We start from the raw sequence: 14,197 nt of genomic DNA on the forward strand, positions 1-14,197 counted from the left end.
CCAGTGTATCAGAAAAACTCAGGAGAGTTTTCTCCAAGCACGACATCCCAGTGTATTTCAGAACCAGCAACACACTCAGACAGAAACTCATTCACCCGAAAGACAAAACTCCAAAACACAAACTTAACAATGTGGTGTATGCTGTACAGTGTAACGAGGAATGCCCAGACCTCTACATTGGAGAGACCAAACAGCCACTTCACAAGCGCATGGCACAACATAGAAGAGCCACCTCCACGGGACAAGACTCAGCAGTCCATCTGCATCTTAAGGATAAAGGACACTCTTTCGAGGATGCAAATGTTCACATTTTGGACAGAGAGGACAGATGGTTTGAAAGAGGAGTGAAAGAAGCCATTTACGTCCACTGTGAGCGACCATCTTTGAACAGAGGCGGTGGTTTACGACACTAACTGTCTGCCATCTATAATCCAGTTTTGAGATCCCTTCCCAGACGCCTTAATGCCCACTCACACCCTGGGCCATCTGACCTCAGGAAATCACATGATAGGGCTTTGGAGTTGACGTCACGCTGCAATGTATTGTGGGAGCGCGGCGCCATTTTCCAGGTCCACAAATCAAAACAAACACACTGTGTTGGAACGACGACGACAAGAAACATGCTTAAAAGCAGCTCAAAAGAAAACGGACAGTATAGAGACCGATTGCGTCCAGAGGCGAAGCGGCGGTACTTGAAAAAAAAATAGAGTGCATCGCAAATGTGGACCCATATGAAATACGGCAGTGGAGTAAAGACCCAGACGACTTACTGCCACTGTCCTACCCCGATATCTTCACGTATCTTGTTAACCTTAACCATCACGTTCGGATTTCTGACTGCCCCATGTGTAACGTTGGTACCCAGTCTGGATTTGTTTGATCCATTTCATAGGCAGGCTTCCGTACAGTTGTGCGAAAGAATTAGCAAATCGTTACGTAGCATGTATGTCTGCACAGTCACTCAATTCTGTGTTTGTTCGCAATTTCTAAAACCTCCGAGAGCCCCAACGATAATATTATTAAGCTATAAAGAGTGATATGAACATATACAGAACCGGAGTGAAAATGTCTGGAGAACACCAACAGATATCTGGAGATGGAAGCGAACTGGATATCAGCTCATCTCACGGCTGCTATCCAGGCTAGACGCCTTCATTTTTTAAGGTCCGCCATATAAGCTTCCTCATGTTGCTTTCATGTTGGGAAAGAATAAAAAGACAAACCCTTTTTAAGCTCATTCCCGTGCCGGTCATGCGATCGAACATTGCAGCCGACCACACAGCAAGGACGAACCATGGCTGTTGTGTGTGCCTTCGCTCCTTTTTCGCTTGCGCTTTGTTTGGACCCGGAAAATGGTGCATCAGGCCAAAATCCTTTCCACGCCCACCCCTGTGATATCACGCTCCAAAGCCCTATAGGGTGGGTCCAGGTTTCACAATGAGCTCACCCGAAACCCTGGCTGATTGTGACCCACACCCGTTTTCACACCTTGGCTCATGTGATTTGGTAGAGGATCATCAGGGGGTCCTTTGTCCCTCTTTGGGGGATACTCCCACTGGGTTTAAATCTGTGTCTCTCCACCATTTGACCTTTAGAACTGAAGAAGCTTCTCGGATGAGAGGTGAAACATCTTCAAGCAACTTAAAGAAGTCCAGACGCTTTTCTTTCCAAGCTCCTTAGACCTTATCTTTTGTTTGCTGTAATCTCTACATCTGATTGGCTAAAGTTAGCCCGTAGTGGGCTACAAGAATGACTTCAAAGGATGTCCTATATAACAAGAAATCTGCCATGTCAGGATGCAAATGTCTATAATTACCTCACTTGTCTGTTCCAGTTCCAGTGCAGCCTTGTTTCATTCAACAGAGGCACAATCAATTGGTGTTCTCAATCCAAGATCGTCGACACCCTTATCCCCTCCTCATATAATGAGCATTAGACACTTTATTCTGTTCTTAGCAGTGGAACAAAACATCCACAGACTATAGCTTGCATAGAAATAGTTACTGCCAGGCTTTCACTGATGTACTCCAGTGATTTAGCATTACATGCTTGTGTTACAGGGTAGCAGAGTAGTTTCGTCCCTAGCATGAGTCTCCATTAAACTTCAGTGCGTAGTTTATTGAGTATTTCTCTTAACACACCTTGGCAGCATTATTTCAATATATATTCTGTCCACGATGAACACCCACATAGGTTATACCACTTGTCCCTGATTTTTAATAACATTTTTATTATACATTTAGTGACATAGTACTTTTAACATTATTGGTCCTTTTTCTACCATCAGGATTATTTTTCACAGGCTCAGGAAACAGCAGTCACAATCAGCCAGGAGTGAGGGGAAGGAGACAGAGCTAAAGAAAAACTGTGGAAGAGAGGCAGAGTTCAGAGTACTAGTTCTTATGAATTAGACTGATTCATTAAATGTGAAAGATAGATGATAAATAGAAGCACTTTTACATCATCCCCTGGTTTTTGAAGTCTCATGTTAAGGCCTTGAACACCTTATTGGTGTTTTGAAAATAGATGTGATAAGAGAATAGTGAATCATAAAGCACTGCGTGCTCATACATTACTGGCTTCTCATTCACAGAGTAGGTTTAGGTAATAACGTCATGTTGTATTCAGTAACAGTGTAAACTAGCAATTGAGACCATAAACTCATTATGAAAGTGTTCATTTAAGGTAGATTAAGGAAGACAAGGGCTGTTTTCTTTCTACGTCTGTACAATCGTTTCATTTTGGCAACCAGAGCATTCGCCCTCTGCTGGCCATTGAAACAAATCCCAGTTCAGGGTATTTCCACATTGGACTCAATGTTAAAACATCTGGCCTTTCTTCACTGCGATCATCTCACCTAACTTCTGTCCTGTCTCCTTCCCTCTTCCCAGAACCAGTCACACGATGACTGCCTCCTGTTAAAAGGGAGTTTTTCCATCCAACCTTCGTTAAGTGGTCAGAGGGTCGTCTGATTGTTGGGATTTTCTCTGTACTATTGACACAGTCTCTACCTTACAATATAAAAGAACTTGAGATAACTGAATTGAATTGCATTGAATTGGAATGACTTCCTAAATCTGGTTGGGTTATCTGTTCATTGTAAACTCTACTAACTTGATAATATTAAATGTAATACATGTATTAAATGTATTAAATGTCATGTTAATGTAACCTTTTTTAGAAGTGGTACATCATGTCACTCACCATAGTGTGGGATGATAGCCCAGGCCATGGCTGAGGCATAAATTCCTCCAATCATCCAGAACATGCACAGCCAGCTCAGATGCTCTCCTCTCTTCTCGCGAGCCAACACCTCCGCAAAGTATGAGAATACTATCGGTACTGCTCCACCGATCCTGTAAATACAGCTTGTTGTAATTAGCTATGCATGCTCAAAAAGGCAATCCTCATTTGCCTCATCAGCGCTTGCAACAATGAACATTTATCACAATATGAAACTGATTTGTTGTTACAGAAAACATTTCTTCATTTGTCACTGTGAATTGTGCAAACGTCTGAAACTTTTTTTTAGAACATGTCTTCGCACATTTTTTGTTCATTCATGTCACAAAGCAGATTCTACACTATTCTGGCTTATTTTCTGAGTCTTACCAGATCATCAGGAGGCAACGGCACTATCCACTGCAGCTTAGTATTTGTTTGCACAAACTGTACTGTCATCTTCTTGACCAAAGAAAATGAAAAATAACCACACTGTAGCACACAGGATATTACAGTCTTTGAGCCATCTTTGCTGCTTTCTATCAAACTTGCTTATTATATCATTTTCCAGAATCACAGGTTGTGTGGCCTTTAAATTTAACATAGTGAACGTCTCAAATTGCATAGTTCCATATTAGTACGTTGTTGTATCTTGTGTTGATGTGAGGGACAGGTGCACTGAACTGAACCCTTTCAGTGAGGTGTCAGTAGAGTCAGAAGGAGCCCATCTGTGACTGCAGTGACAGTCCCCATTTTTTTCATAGCCTCAGAGTGTCGTACATATTTGAAGAGGAAAAAAACCAAATGGCAAATCTTACTAGTGTATCTCTTAAAATTAGAATATCATCAAAAAGGTTTTTTTTTTCATAATTTATTTCAGAAAGTTACATTTTCATGTAATCATTCAACACGAAGCCTTTTTGTTTTAATTTTGATGATAATGGCTCATAGTTCATGAAAATACAGTATCTGATAATGTATTAGTTATTTCTACAGATCAATAAAAAAAGCATTAACAATACAAAAACTTCTGAAAGGTATGTTCATCTATGCACAACTTTTTGAGATGCACTGGTTTTACTGTCAGTGTTATGGTTGACTACAGTGTTGCAAATGAGAGGCAGATAAAGAGCAATCAGCATTTCTTTTATTATTATACATTTGTTTCTGATTCATTTCAACATTAATTAGCTGAATTTAATATGGATAGATGGCTTTGGAGAAAAACAAAGATAGCATGTATTGAAAATGTTGAACTTCTCCTTTAAAGTCTGATCTGAGCTGTAGCTGTTATATCCCAAATTTCTCACTTGAGCAGCCATCTGTGACATTTTAATTTCTCACTACATGTAGAAACTAAGCGCTAACTCATGAGGAACAAGTAAAGAATCTGCATTGCCATATGCTTTGTATTACCTGAAAGATGCCAATATTAGATAATCCATCCATTTATTCATAAATTTTTCAAAGTGCTTATACATCTAAGATGAGGTGATAGAGCCTGTCCTAATACTTAATTAGAGGTGGGGTACACCCCTTTCCATTTAAGATAAAGTAAATAAAATAAAATCAAAACCTTTTCAGATCATCAACATTACATATTCATAGAAACTGCGTAACTGCAAAAAGGCTTAAAGCAAATGAAAATGTATGTGGCTTGTTTTCAATTCTCAAAAACAAAAAAACCAACCATGTATAAAGTATCCAGTAAATATTCAAGATTGTGGTGACACCCGAGAATCTGATGAGATTGGGTTGTACCTTTTGTCCCGCTTCCTTTATGTCTGCGTGGGAGAAACTTATAGTAAAAGGTTATATATGTATGAAAATAATTGTCTATGATATTCATTCTAAAAATGTCAAAACCTGTTTAAGGTTTTGCCAGAGGAGTGACTGATATGACAGACTGGTTTAGAACATTAAGTAAAATTGCACTAAAACTTAATCTGTGTGAATTCTTTTTTTTTTTTTTTCATTATGGCACTGTGCTGTGAATGTCTTTTCCTATTTGATGAGACAGCTTCTGATAGCAACGCTAATAAGGTAGGGAAAAACTCAATGAAAGGAACAGTGAAACACACAGCACTGGATGCCAGATCGTATTTCTGCCAGAATGAGGATGGAAAAGAAAGCAGATCTCAGTGACCCCTTACAAAGCAATGCCTCTTTGTTGTTATTCCCAAAGGTATATGTACAATCATAGATACCATCCCACACCATAGACTACTTTCTGCATACAGATTGACAACTAGTGGTGACATAAAAGCTAAAGCTGCTAATGAAATTTTAAAGCCATTAAGGCAGAAGCTGTTTTTCAGATGATGTGAGGTTTACTGGTTGCTTACAGAACTGTAATTAAATGCACAAGAGCTGAGTGCAGCTCAGGTAAACCAATCATGAATGCCCTCAGGCACTGTGGCCCATTCTGATTTGAATATCCATTTTGGTCTAGTCATGAAGCAGCACCAGCTTAAGCCATCACAACTTGATCTAAATGTTCATACACTATACAATCTAAAAAGGATATCATGTCACTGAGATGGGAGGGCTGTCAAGGATCTGTGCAGCCAAGCAGACCATGCTAGCATTAAAACACCCAGATGTTCATTTACACTACTAGCTGATTTCTGCAGACCTTTCTCTTTTGCTTTATTTCTTCTATACCCCTGGGTATGAGGAAGAGCTGATGCCTGGCAGTTAGTATAACCTCTTGTCATGTGTTTTAAATTTGGAGGAGTAGAGACATCAGAGGAAGTGGTGGGAAGATAGATCAGAGGGTCTGCAGGAGCGTGAGAAGAGGAAAGTTAAACAAACTTACCCGAAGCCAGACACCATGCGGCAGAAGAGGAACATACTGTAGCCCTGGACAAAGGAGGAAAGGAAGGCAAAGAAGCCGTTGACTGACATGGATATAAGCAGGCACTGTCTGCGGCCCACTTTGTCTGAGAGGCCACCCCAGAAAAAGGCTCCAAACATCATCCCCAGATACACAATGCTACCTGGAGGAGGGGAGACAGGGGGAAAGACAGTGGTAGATAGAGAGAGAGAAAGAGGGAGAGCTATAAATGATCACAACCATCTGGAGTCAAGTGTTTGTTACTGAAACCGCTGAGTAAACAAAATCCATTTTACATTTTGGAATATAAGAAGACAGTTTCAGCAATTTATTCATGCATCCTCACAACACACACAGCTTTTAAGCTAGAGTTCATAGATAACAAAAACGCCATCACTAAAACTGACTTAATGTACACTTACAGTCTATACTTAAACTACAGACTTTAAATAATCCCATAATCTAACATCCAGTTATTGCTTTACTTTTTTTTTCTATAAGACGTGGAAGAAAAAGAGAAAAATATGAATACAAAATAGATTTTGTTTTTGTTTAAACACAAAATACAAAAACAGATTTCTTTGATATTTCTTATGTCTAGTTATTTGTTTTTACTCACTTACGCTCTGCTCAGCTAGATGGGCATATGTTAGGTACTTCTAGTCTTAAATGCATTAAATTACAAGAGCTGCTCAGTGTCCTAACAACATGTTAGACTGTTCAGCGCTCACACACAATAATGTGGTTCAAAAACTTTGGCTTAGAATATTTATCTATTCAATGGGATCTCATAATGTGGTAACTCAAGATTTTTTTTCTTGTTTTTTTGCTGAAAACCTAATATTGCACATTTTGCGGTGTAATGAAGATTTGACCATGTAAATTTCTCCAAATCAAATCACTGTCTGACAACTGATATTTCTTAAAGTGTCCCTAGGAAAAATAGAGCAGCAGTTGACTTTGTGGCTCTGTTTCTAAATCCAGGTCTTTGTACTGCTGCTTACCTGTGCAAGGTTGGGGTCATTTCTCTTCCCATGCAGTAAAGACATTGGGTGGCAGTGGTGGAGAGGGGTTAGGGTTGTCCTGTAAACAACCCACTTTTCTCCCTATGTTCTATTAAAAATGGTAATTTGCGGAGGAAGGCGTTTGACATGGCAGCACCTGAAATAATCCTGGCAGATGATAGGAAGCAGCAGCACCAACCCCCCCCCACCCCCCCACCCCCCACCCCATGTTTGCGGTGATGGGACAGATACGCTGAAAGTGGAGGGCCTTATCAAGCTGGGCAGACATGATGCTGAGAGGTAGTGATTCATTACAGGTGACAGCCCCTGGATCTATGCACTTCAGCTGCAGAGAAGGCTCTCCTATAGGTAGTAGGATATAAAGGTGAAGCTTCACTCGAGCTGGCTTACAAATATCAAACTGAATAACAAAAGTGCTGCATTCTGCACAAACTGTTGACACTTTTTGATTTGTGTAGCTACATCTGAACGTGTGTACTGAAGAAGATGCTATCTGGGAGCACTAGCTCATTTGTTTTATGGCTTCACTCACGCTGAGTTTGTATCTGTAATAAAGGGGGAGGGTGATGGGGCATCTGAGAGGCATTCTGAGATTGGATTTGTGATTTCCTGCTGGGTTCAAACTCAGGTCAGACCTTAAGGGCCTTTATGCAAATTAGCAAGGGTCAGTTAAAGGCACTGAAGCACATGGGGAAAAAGGTTTTAAGTGCTTTTCTCAAGCAGGAAACCATACATACAAATGCATTTTAAAATCCCAGTGGTATAAATACTCCCATATAAAAGAAATTAGTAAGTGAGACTGCTTAACAACAGCATGACCAAGGATATTGAAAACAGTGCATCCATCCAGTAGTGTTTGCAGTAGAGCACCATGAATCTTCATGTAGATACTGATGCTGTAACTGAAGGCCACTAATTGCTAGTTTCACCGTACTATGAATAGTGACATTAAATATCATTCATTCATTCTAAGAAAACATACATAAGTTCTTTGACTATACAAAAAAAGCCCAAACCAAATGCACTTTTTTACTCTACAGTCAGCTGATTCAGTTTGTGTGTGGGAAGGAAGTTTATAGCAGACTTCAACTTTTATAAACATTAGTTTTTAATGGAATGCGAGTGTAAAGTGCAAACTGAATCCAGATATCACAGCAAAACATGTAATAGATACACCATTTGATTATGTCTATTTCACGCTTTGCCTCTCCAAAGTGTGAAAAGGACACGCTTGCAGTAAGCTGCAGTAAACTGCAGTAACAGCAGAGTGAGATATTTTATTTCAAGCCAACATGAAAATAATGGGAGGGTTTAAATAGACATTATTAACACATTTGCATGTACATACATATCAGCCGCCTAGCTTAATCGTTTCTGACAATTACGGATCCTGGAATGCACTTCATACTTTTTTTGCTGACTACCAACTTCGTGGCTATATTATTTCCCCTTGCTGGTAATGCTATTTCTGCATGTGTGCAGTGGATCAGCATGTCTATTACTTGCTTTGTCGTGATACTGGGTTGGACACTGGATAGACACAACTATCCACTACTGCTAAGCCACAGTACCTGCAAAGGCAGCATGGCAATACAAAGTTGACTCCATGCTGACCCCAGTTAAGCAGCCAGAGCCTGACCTTTACAGTTAAGAAAAGCAGAGATAGCAGTCTAAATTGTCTTTTTCAACTTCTATCCATACCCGTTTCTACAGAATCTCTTTGGCAATCACTGTAAAGTTCTCTTTGGGATGGTTTTAAGCTTTCTTTCAGTTTTATGTTCACACTTGTGCTTATTAGAATAAGGATTTAGATTTGGATGGATTTAAATGATAAATGTGTGGCAGCGCATCTGGGAACATGTTACCGAGTAATACAGAAGTAACAAGTAATCTAATATTTCTCCAGGAATGTAATGTAAAATGAATAAATACATAAATAAAACAGCCTTAGATTACTTGTTACTTTTACAAATGTAAAGATAAAGGACTGCTTTTTTGACCAGATCCCTCTTGTAAAACAGCCTGTGTTCACAATAAGTCTAAGACATTACTTTTTTGTGAGTTACAATTCCAACCCTGATTACCAACTACCAAAGAAACCAACAAAGTTTCCATTTCATCAGTGTTACTTGACTGTGCGCATTGTCAGCATGACAACCTGATCAGTTATTAGATCATGAATATGAAAATAAAATGACACGATTGTGATAGTTCACTTGATGGATGTTATTTGAGATAGTTTACAAGATTAGAAACCTATTGGTATTGCAGTAAAATCAAATACTGTATCATAAATAAGTGATTTATGCATGAATCATACTCAATGGTTAAAACAAATAGATATTTAAGCCCCCAAAACATGCAATGGTCAATCAGCCCTGGCACCAGAGTGATTTTTTTTTGTCAGATATTGCAATTCAACAGTGTATTCAAATTTTATAGTTCCATATTTACACTGATAAGGCATAATATTATGACCACTTAGAAATGTAGCAAATAACACTGATTATCTCTTCATCATGGCCACTGTTAGTGGGTGGGATATATTAGGGAATAAGTGAACATTTTCTCCTCAAAGACCTTAAAGTCCTGGACAAGATACTGAACCCCAAGTTGCTCTCTGGTGTGTTCATCAGTATGTGAATATTAAAATATTCACATTAAAATTAAGAAATTTGGATGTAGACTGGATTAGCTTGGATGAATATTGGTGAATGTGGAATTTCATAAAAAAAAGCTTGAGTAGAAAAGTACACCATACCACTGCATTTTTAGCCACCTAGATGGATTTGGAAGTTTATTCAGTGTGTGTTTAGATAAAACATCTAAATGACAAAATTATATATTGTCCGTAAAAAGTTCTAAAAGGATGACATTGTACAGCAACGTCTTTCACAGAGTATCACAGCCATGGTCAACCACCCTAAACACATATAAGGGTTATGACTTGCCTCCATTTCTCAAACACCTGTAGTCACAGGACCTTAGAAGTGCAAAGTAAACCTTACTAAAGTTGTTCTGAAAACACCTGAACTGTTAAGTATGAAGTGTTAATCTTCTTCTTAAGTAAGACCAGACAGTGTCTGCTTCTAATGTTACACTGTGTAGCTTTTGTTGCATCCAGTGGGATTATTTCAGCAGTGGAGTCTCAGCAGTCTGCATGCATGCCACTTCCTTTTCCACAGTAATTAGCTCTTATGTGCAAGTGTAATTCTCTCTTGACACATTTCTGCTCTGTTTTCTCATCCTGTCACCATGCAATCTCCTGGCATGGATGAGAGGAGAGCTTCAGGATTTCAACAGATGAGGGGATTCCCTGAAGACCACCTGTGATTGACAGGTGGTTGCTGCAGGGAATCATACAAACAGTTTGTTTCAGGGAGGGAGGAGGAGAAGACCCCTGGGAGCAACACACATTCTGGCATTAATTAGTGGTTCCCAAACTTTTTTTGCTAGGCCCCCCTTTGTTTTACAAGGCAAATGTTCGCGCCCCCCCCCCCCTGCGCGTGCACGCACACGCACGCACACGCACGCACACATCCTCCAACCACACACACCCATATTTTGCTCCATTGCGGTTTATTTCACACCTCAAACATTTAGTAAGCAATTAAGCAAATACAAGTAATGCAATAAATTACAGGTAGTAAGGAAATAAGCTAACTCTTTTACGCTACGTCCACACCTACACGGGTATTTTTGAAAACGCAGCTGTTTCGTCCACACGTAAACGGCGTTTCGAATCACCGAAAACTGAGATTTTTTTTAAAAACTCATTTTTTGCGTTTATGTGTGGACGAGGAATAGAGTTCATCACGCAACGTCAAAGGTATGTGCCCTTTTTCACGTCACGCTGTGCGCCACGTTATTGTTTACATGAGATGAATTGCAGAATGGCAGATAGAGACAAAATACTGTTAATCTGACTATCTTCAGGTTTTACAGCTTACATATATACACGCAGTTACTGTCCCTCCATTTAGAAAGGCAGAGGCATCACGGTGTAATTATTTTACATGTAGTTGTTTTTTTCCCTGTGTAATAATATTCAACATTGCAATCAAATCAAAAAATGCCTCTCTGTGCAAAATGGGTTTAAAAACATAAACAACTGTGGGATACTGTTTGTCCGTGATTTGAACCGGGGGACAAATCGCGGCAGGATCAGCCTGATGTTATTTGTATCCCGCTGTAACTTTACTGTATAAAGAGCTAACATCTCCAAAATGGAGTTTACCCAGTCAGCTGATGACTGATTATAATTCCAGTCAAAACAACGATTTCACTCAGATCCTTATTTTCTCACACATAACAGTGCAAGTGCTAAGTGTACAAGCTGGAACAATTCACATGTGACACATGGACTTTTTTCCACTTGAGATATTCTCAATAATAAAGTATGCTAAGCTCTTAGTCTCTCGTGTATTTAAGTAATATCTCCTAGGATGCATAATCGGTGATGTTTCCTGGGTTCATCAGATGTTTTGCGTCTCTCAACAGCAGACATCCTCACCCAGGTGACCCTCTGTATCTTTGCTCACAGATTGAATGGGCATCCTCTAAGCCATTCCTGTAATGTCCAACCATTTAAGAACTTTGCAGAATGAGAATCCTGCAAAGCCTTACCAACATACTTTTATAGATTTATAGAAAGTCTTCCAGTCCCTCTTCCTCCCTTCTTCCACCAGTTCTTAGTACCTAGCTCACTTCCTCTTTTGGCTTCCTCAATATGCTTCCTAGGGCACTGCACATGAGATGTTTTGAGGCTTCAAACTTGGTATAAGTAATGTTTTAGCAATGTGTTCTAGGAGCTTCAGTTGCTTTCCCAGAACGTCAGCACCAGCTGTGATGCCAATATATCCAGTCAATAAGTTTTAGACTGAACAAAAAATAGTGACCTTTTGTCCTGGACATTAAGTTCAATTCAATTCAATTCAATTCAATTTTATTTATATAGCGCCAAATCACAACAGCAGTCACCTCAAGGCGCTTTATATTGTACAGTAGATGGTACAATAATAGATACAGAGAAAAACCCAACAATCATATGACCCTCTATGAGCAAGCACTTTTGGCGACAGTAGGAAGGAAAAACTCCCTTTTAACAGGAAGAAACCTCCGGCAGACCAGGCTCAGGGAGAGGCGGCCATCTGCTGTGACCGGTTGGGGTGAGAGAAGGAAGACAGGATAAAAGACATGCTGTGGAAGAGAGACAGAGATTAATAACAGATATGATTCAATGCAGAGAGGTCTATTAACACATAGTGAGTGAGAAAGGTGACTGGAAAGGGAAAACTGAATGCATCATGGGAATCCCCCGGCAGCCTACGTCTATTGCAGCATAACTAAGGGAGGATTCAGGGTCACCTGGTCCAGCCCTAACTATATGCTTTAGCAAAAAGGAAAGTTTTAAGCCTAATCTTAAAAGTAGAGATAGTGTCTGTCTCCCGAATCCAAACTGGAAGCTGGTTCCACAGAAGAGGGGCCTGAAAACTGAAGGCTCTCCCTCCCATTCTACTTTTAAATACTCTAGAAACAACAAGTAAGCCTGCAGTGTGAGAAAGAAGTGCTCTAATAGGGTGATATGGTACTACGAGATCATTAAGATAAGATGGGGCCTGATTATTTAAGACCTTGTATGTGAGGAGCAGGATTTTGAATTCAATTCTGGATTTAGCAGGGAGCCAATGAAGGGAAGCCAAAACAGGAGAAATCTGCTCTCTCTTTCTAGTCCCTGTCAGTACTCTTGCTGCAGCATTTTGGATTAAATGAAGGCTTTTCAGGGAGTTTTTAGGACATCCTGATAATAATGAATTACAGTAGTCCAGCCTGGAAGTTATAAATGCATGAACTAGTTTTTCAGCGTCACTCTGAGACAGGATATTTTTAATTTTAGAGATGTTGCGCAAATGAAAGAAAGCAGTCTTACATATTTGTTTAATATGTGCTTTGAAGGACATGTCCTGGTCAAAAATGACTCCAAGGTTCCTCACAGCGTTACTGGAGGCCAAGGTAATGCCATCCAGAGTATGAATCTGGTTAGATACCATATTTCTAAGATTTTCAGGGCCGAGTACAATAACCTCAGTTTTATCTGAATTAAGAAGCAGAAAGTTAGCGGCCATCCAGGTCTTTATGTCTTTAAGACATTCCTGCAGTTTAACTAATTGGTGTGTGTTATCTGGCTTCATGGACAGATAGAGCTGTGTGTCATCTGCATAGAAGTGAAAATTTATGCTATGTCTTCTAATGATACTGCCTAAGGGAAGCATGTATAGTGTAAACAGAATTGGTCCTAGCACTGAACCCTGTGGAACTCCATAATTAACCTCAGTGTGTGAAGAGGACTCTCCATTTACATGTACAAATTGGAGTCTATTAGATAGATATGATACAAACCACTGCAGCACAGTACCTGTAATACCTACATTGTGCTCTAATCGCGCTAATAGAATATTATGGTCAACAGTATCGAATGCTGCACTAAGGTCTAGCAGGACAAGCACAGAGATGAGTCCACTGTCAGAGGCCATAAGAAGATCATTTGTAACCTTCACTAAAGCTGTTTCTGTGCTGTGATGAGCTCTGAAACCTGACTGAAACTCTTCAAATAAACCATTCCTCTGCAGATGATCAGTTAGCTGTTTGACAACTACTCTTTTGAGGATTTTTGATATGAAAGGAAGGTTGGAGATTGGCCTATAATTAGCTAAGACTGCTGGGTCTAGAGATGGCTTTTTAAGTAAAGGTTTAACTACAGCCAGCTTGAAGGCCTGTGGTACATAGCCGACCATTAGAGATAGGTTGATCATATTTAAGATCGAAGAATTAATCAATGGCAGGACTTCTTTGAGCAGTTTTGTAGGAATGGGGTCTAAAAGACACGTTGATGGTTTGGAGGAAGTAATTATTGAAGTTAACTCAGAAAGATCAATTGGAGAAAAAGAGTCTAACTTAACATCAATGGTACTAAAAGTAGCTGTAGATAATATTACATCTGTGGGATGATTATTGGTAATTTTTTCTCTAATGATAAAAATTTTATTTGTGAAGAAGTTTATGAAGTCATTGCTAGTTAGAGTTAAAGGGACGGTTGGCTCAAAAGAGCTCTGAC

General features: G+C 39.6%; 1 protein-coding gene across 3 annotated transcripts in view; it reads right to left on the minus strand.

Annotated features, from left to right (window-relative positions):
• LOC146384085 (synaptic vesicle glycoprotein 2C-like) overlaps positions 1–14,197 on the minus strand; it is a 74,256-nt gene that overhangs the window by 25,885 nt on the left and 34,174 nt on the right. For all 3 annotated transcript variants that reach the window (XM_084935844.1, XM_084935842.1, XM_084935843.1), the window contains exons 3-4: positions 6,041–6,221; positions 3,205–3,356 (exon numbers count right to left, since the gene is read on the minus strand). In XM_084935844.1, the coding sequence (XP_084791970.1) occupies positions 3,205–3,356; positions 6,041–6,221 (333 nt within the window). The remainder of the gene's footprint in view (positions 1–3,204; positions 3,357–6,040; positions 6,222–14,197) is intronic.

The sequence above is a fragment of the Perissodus microlepis genome, chromosome 7 (genome assembly GCF_051167445.1).
Source record: "Perissodus microlepis isolate ML-2025 ecotype Zambia chromosome 7, ASM5116744v1, whole genome shotgun sequence".
Classification (NCBI taxonomy): Eukaryota; Metazoa; Chordata; class Actinopteri; order Cichliformes; family Cichlidae; genus Perissodus; species Perissodus microlepis.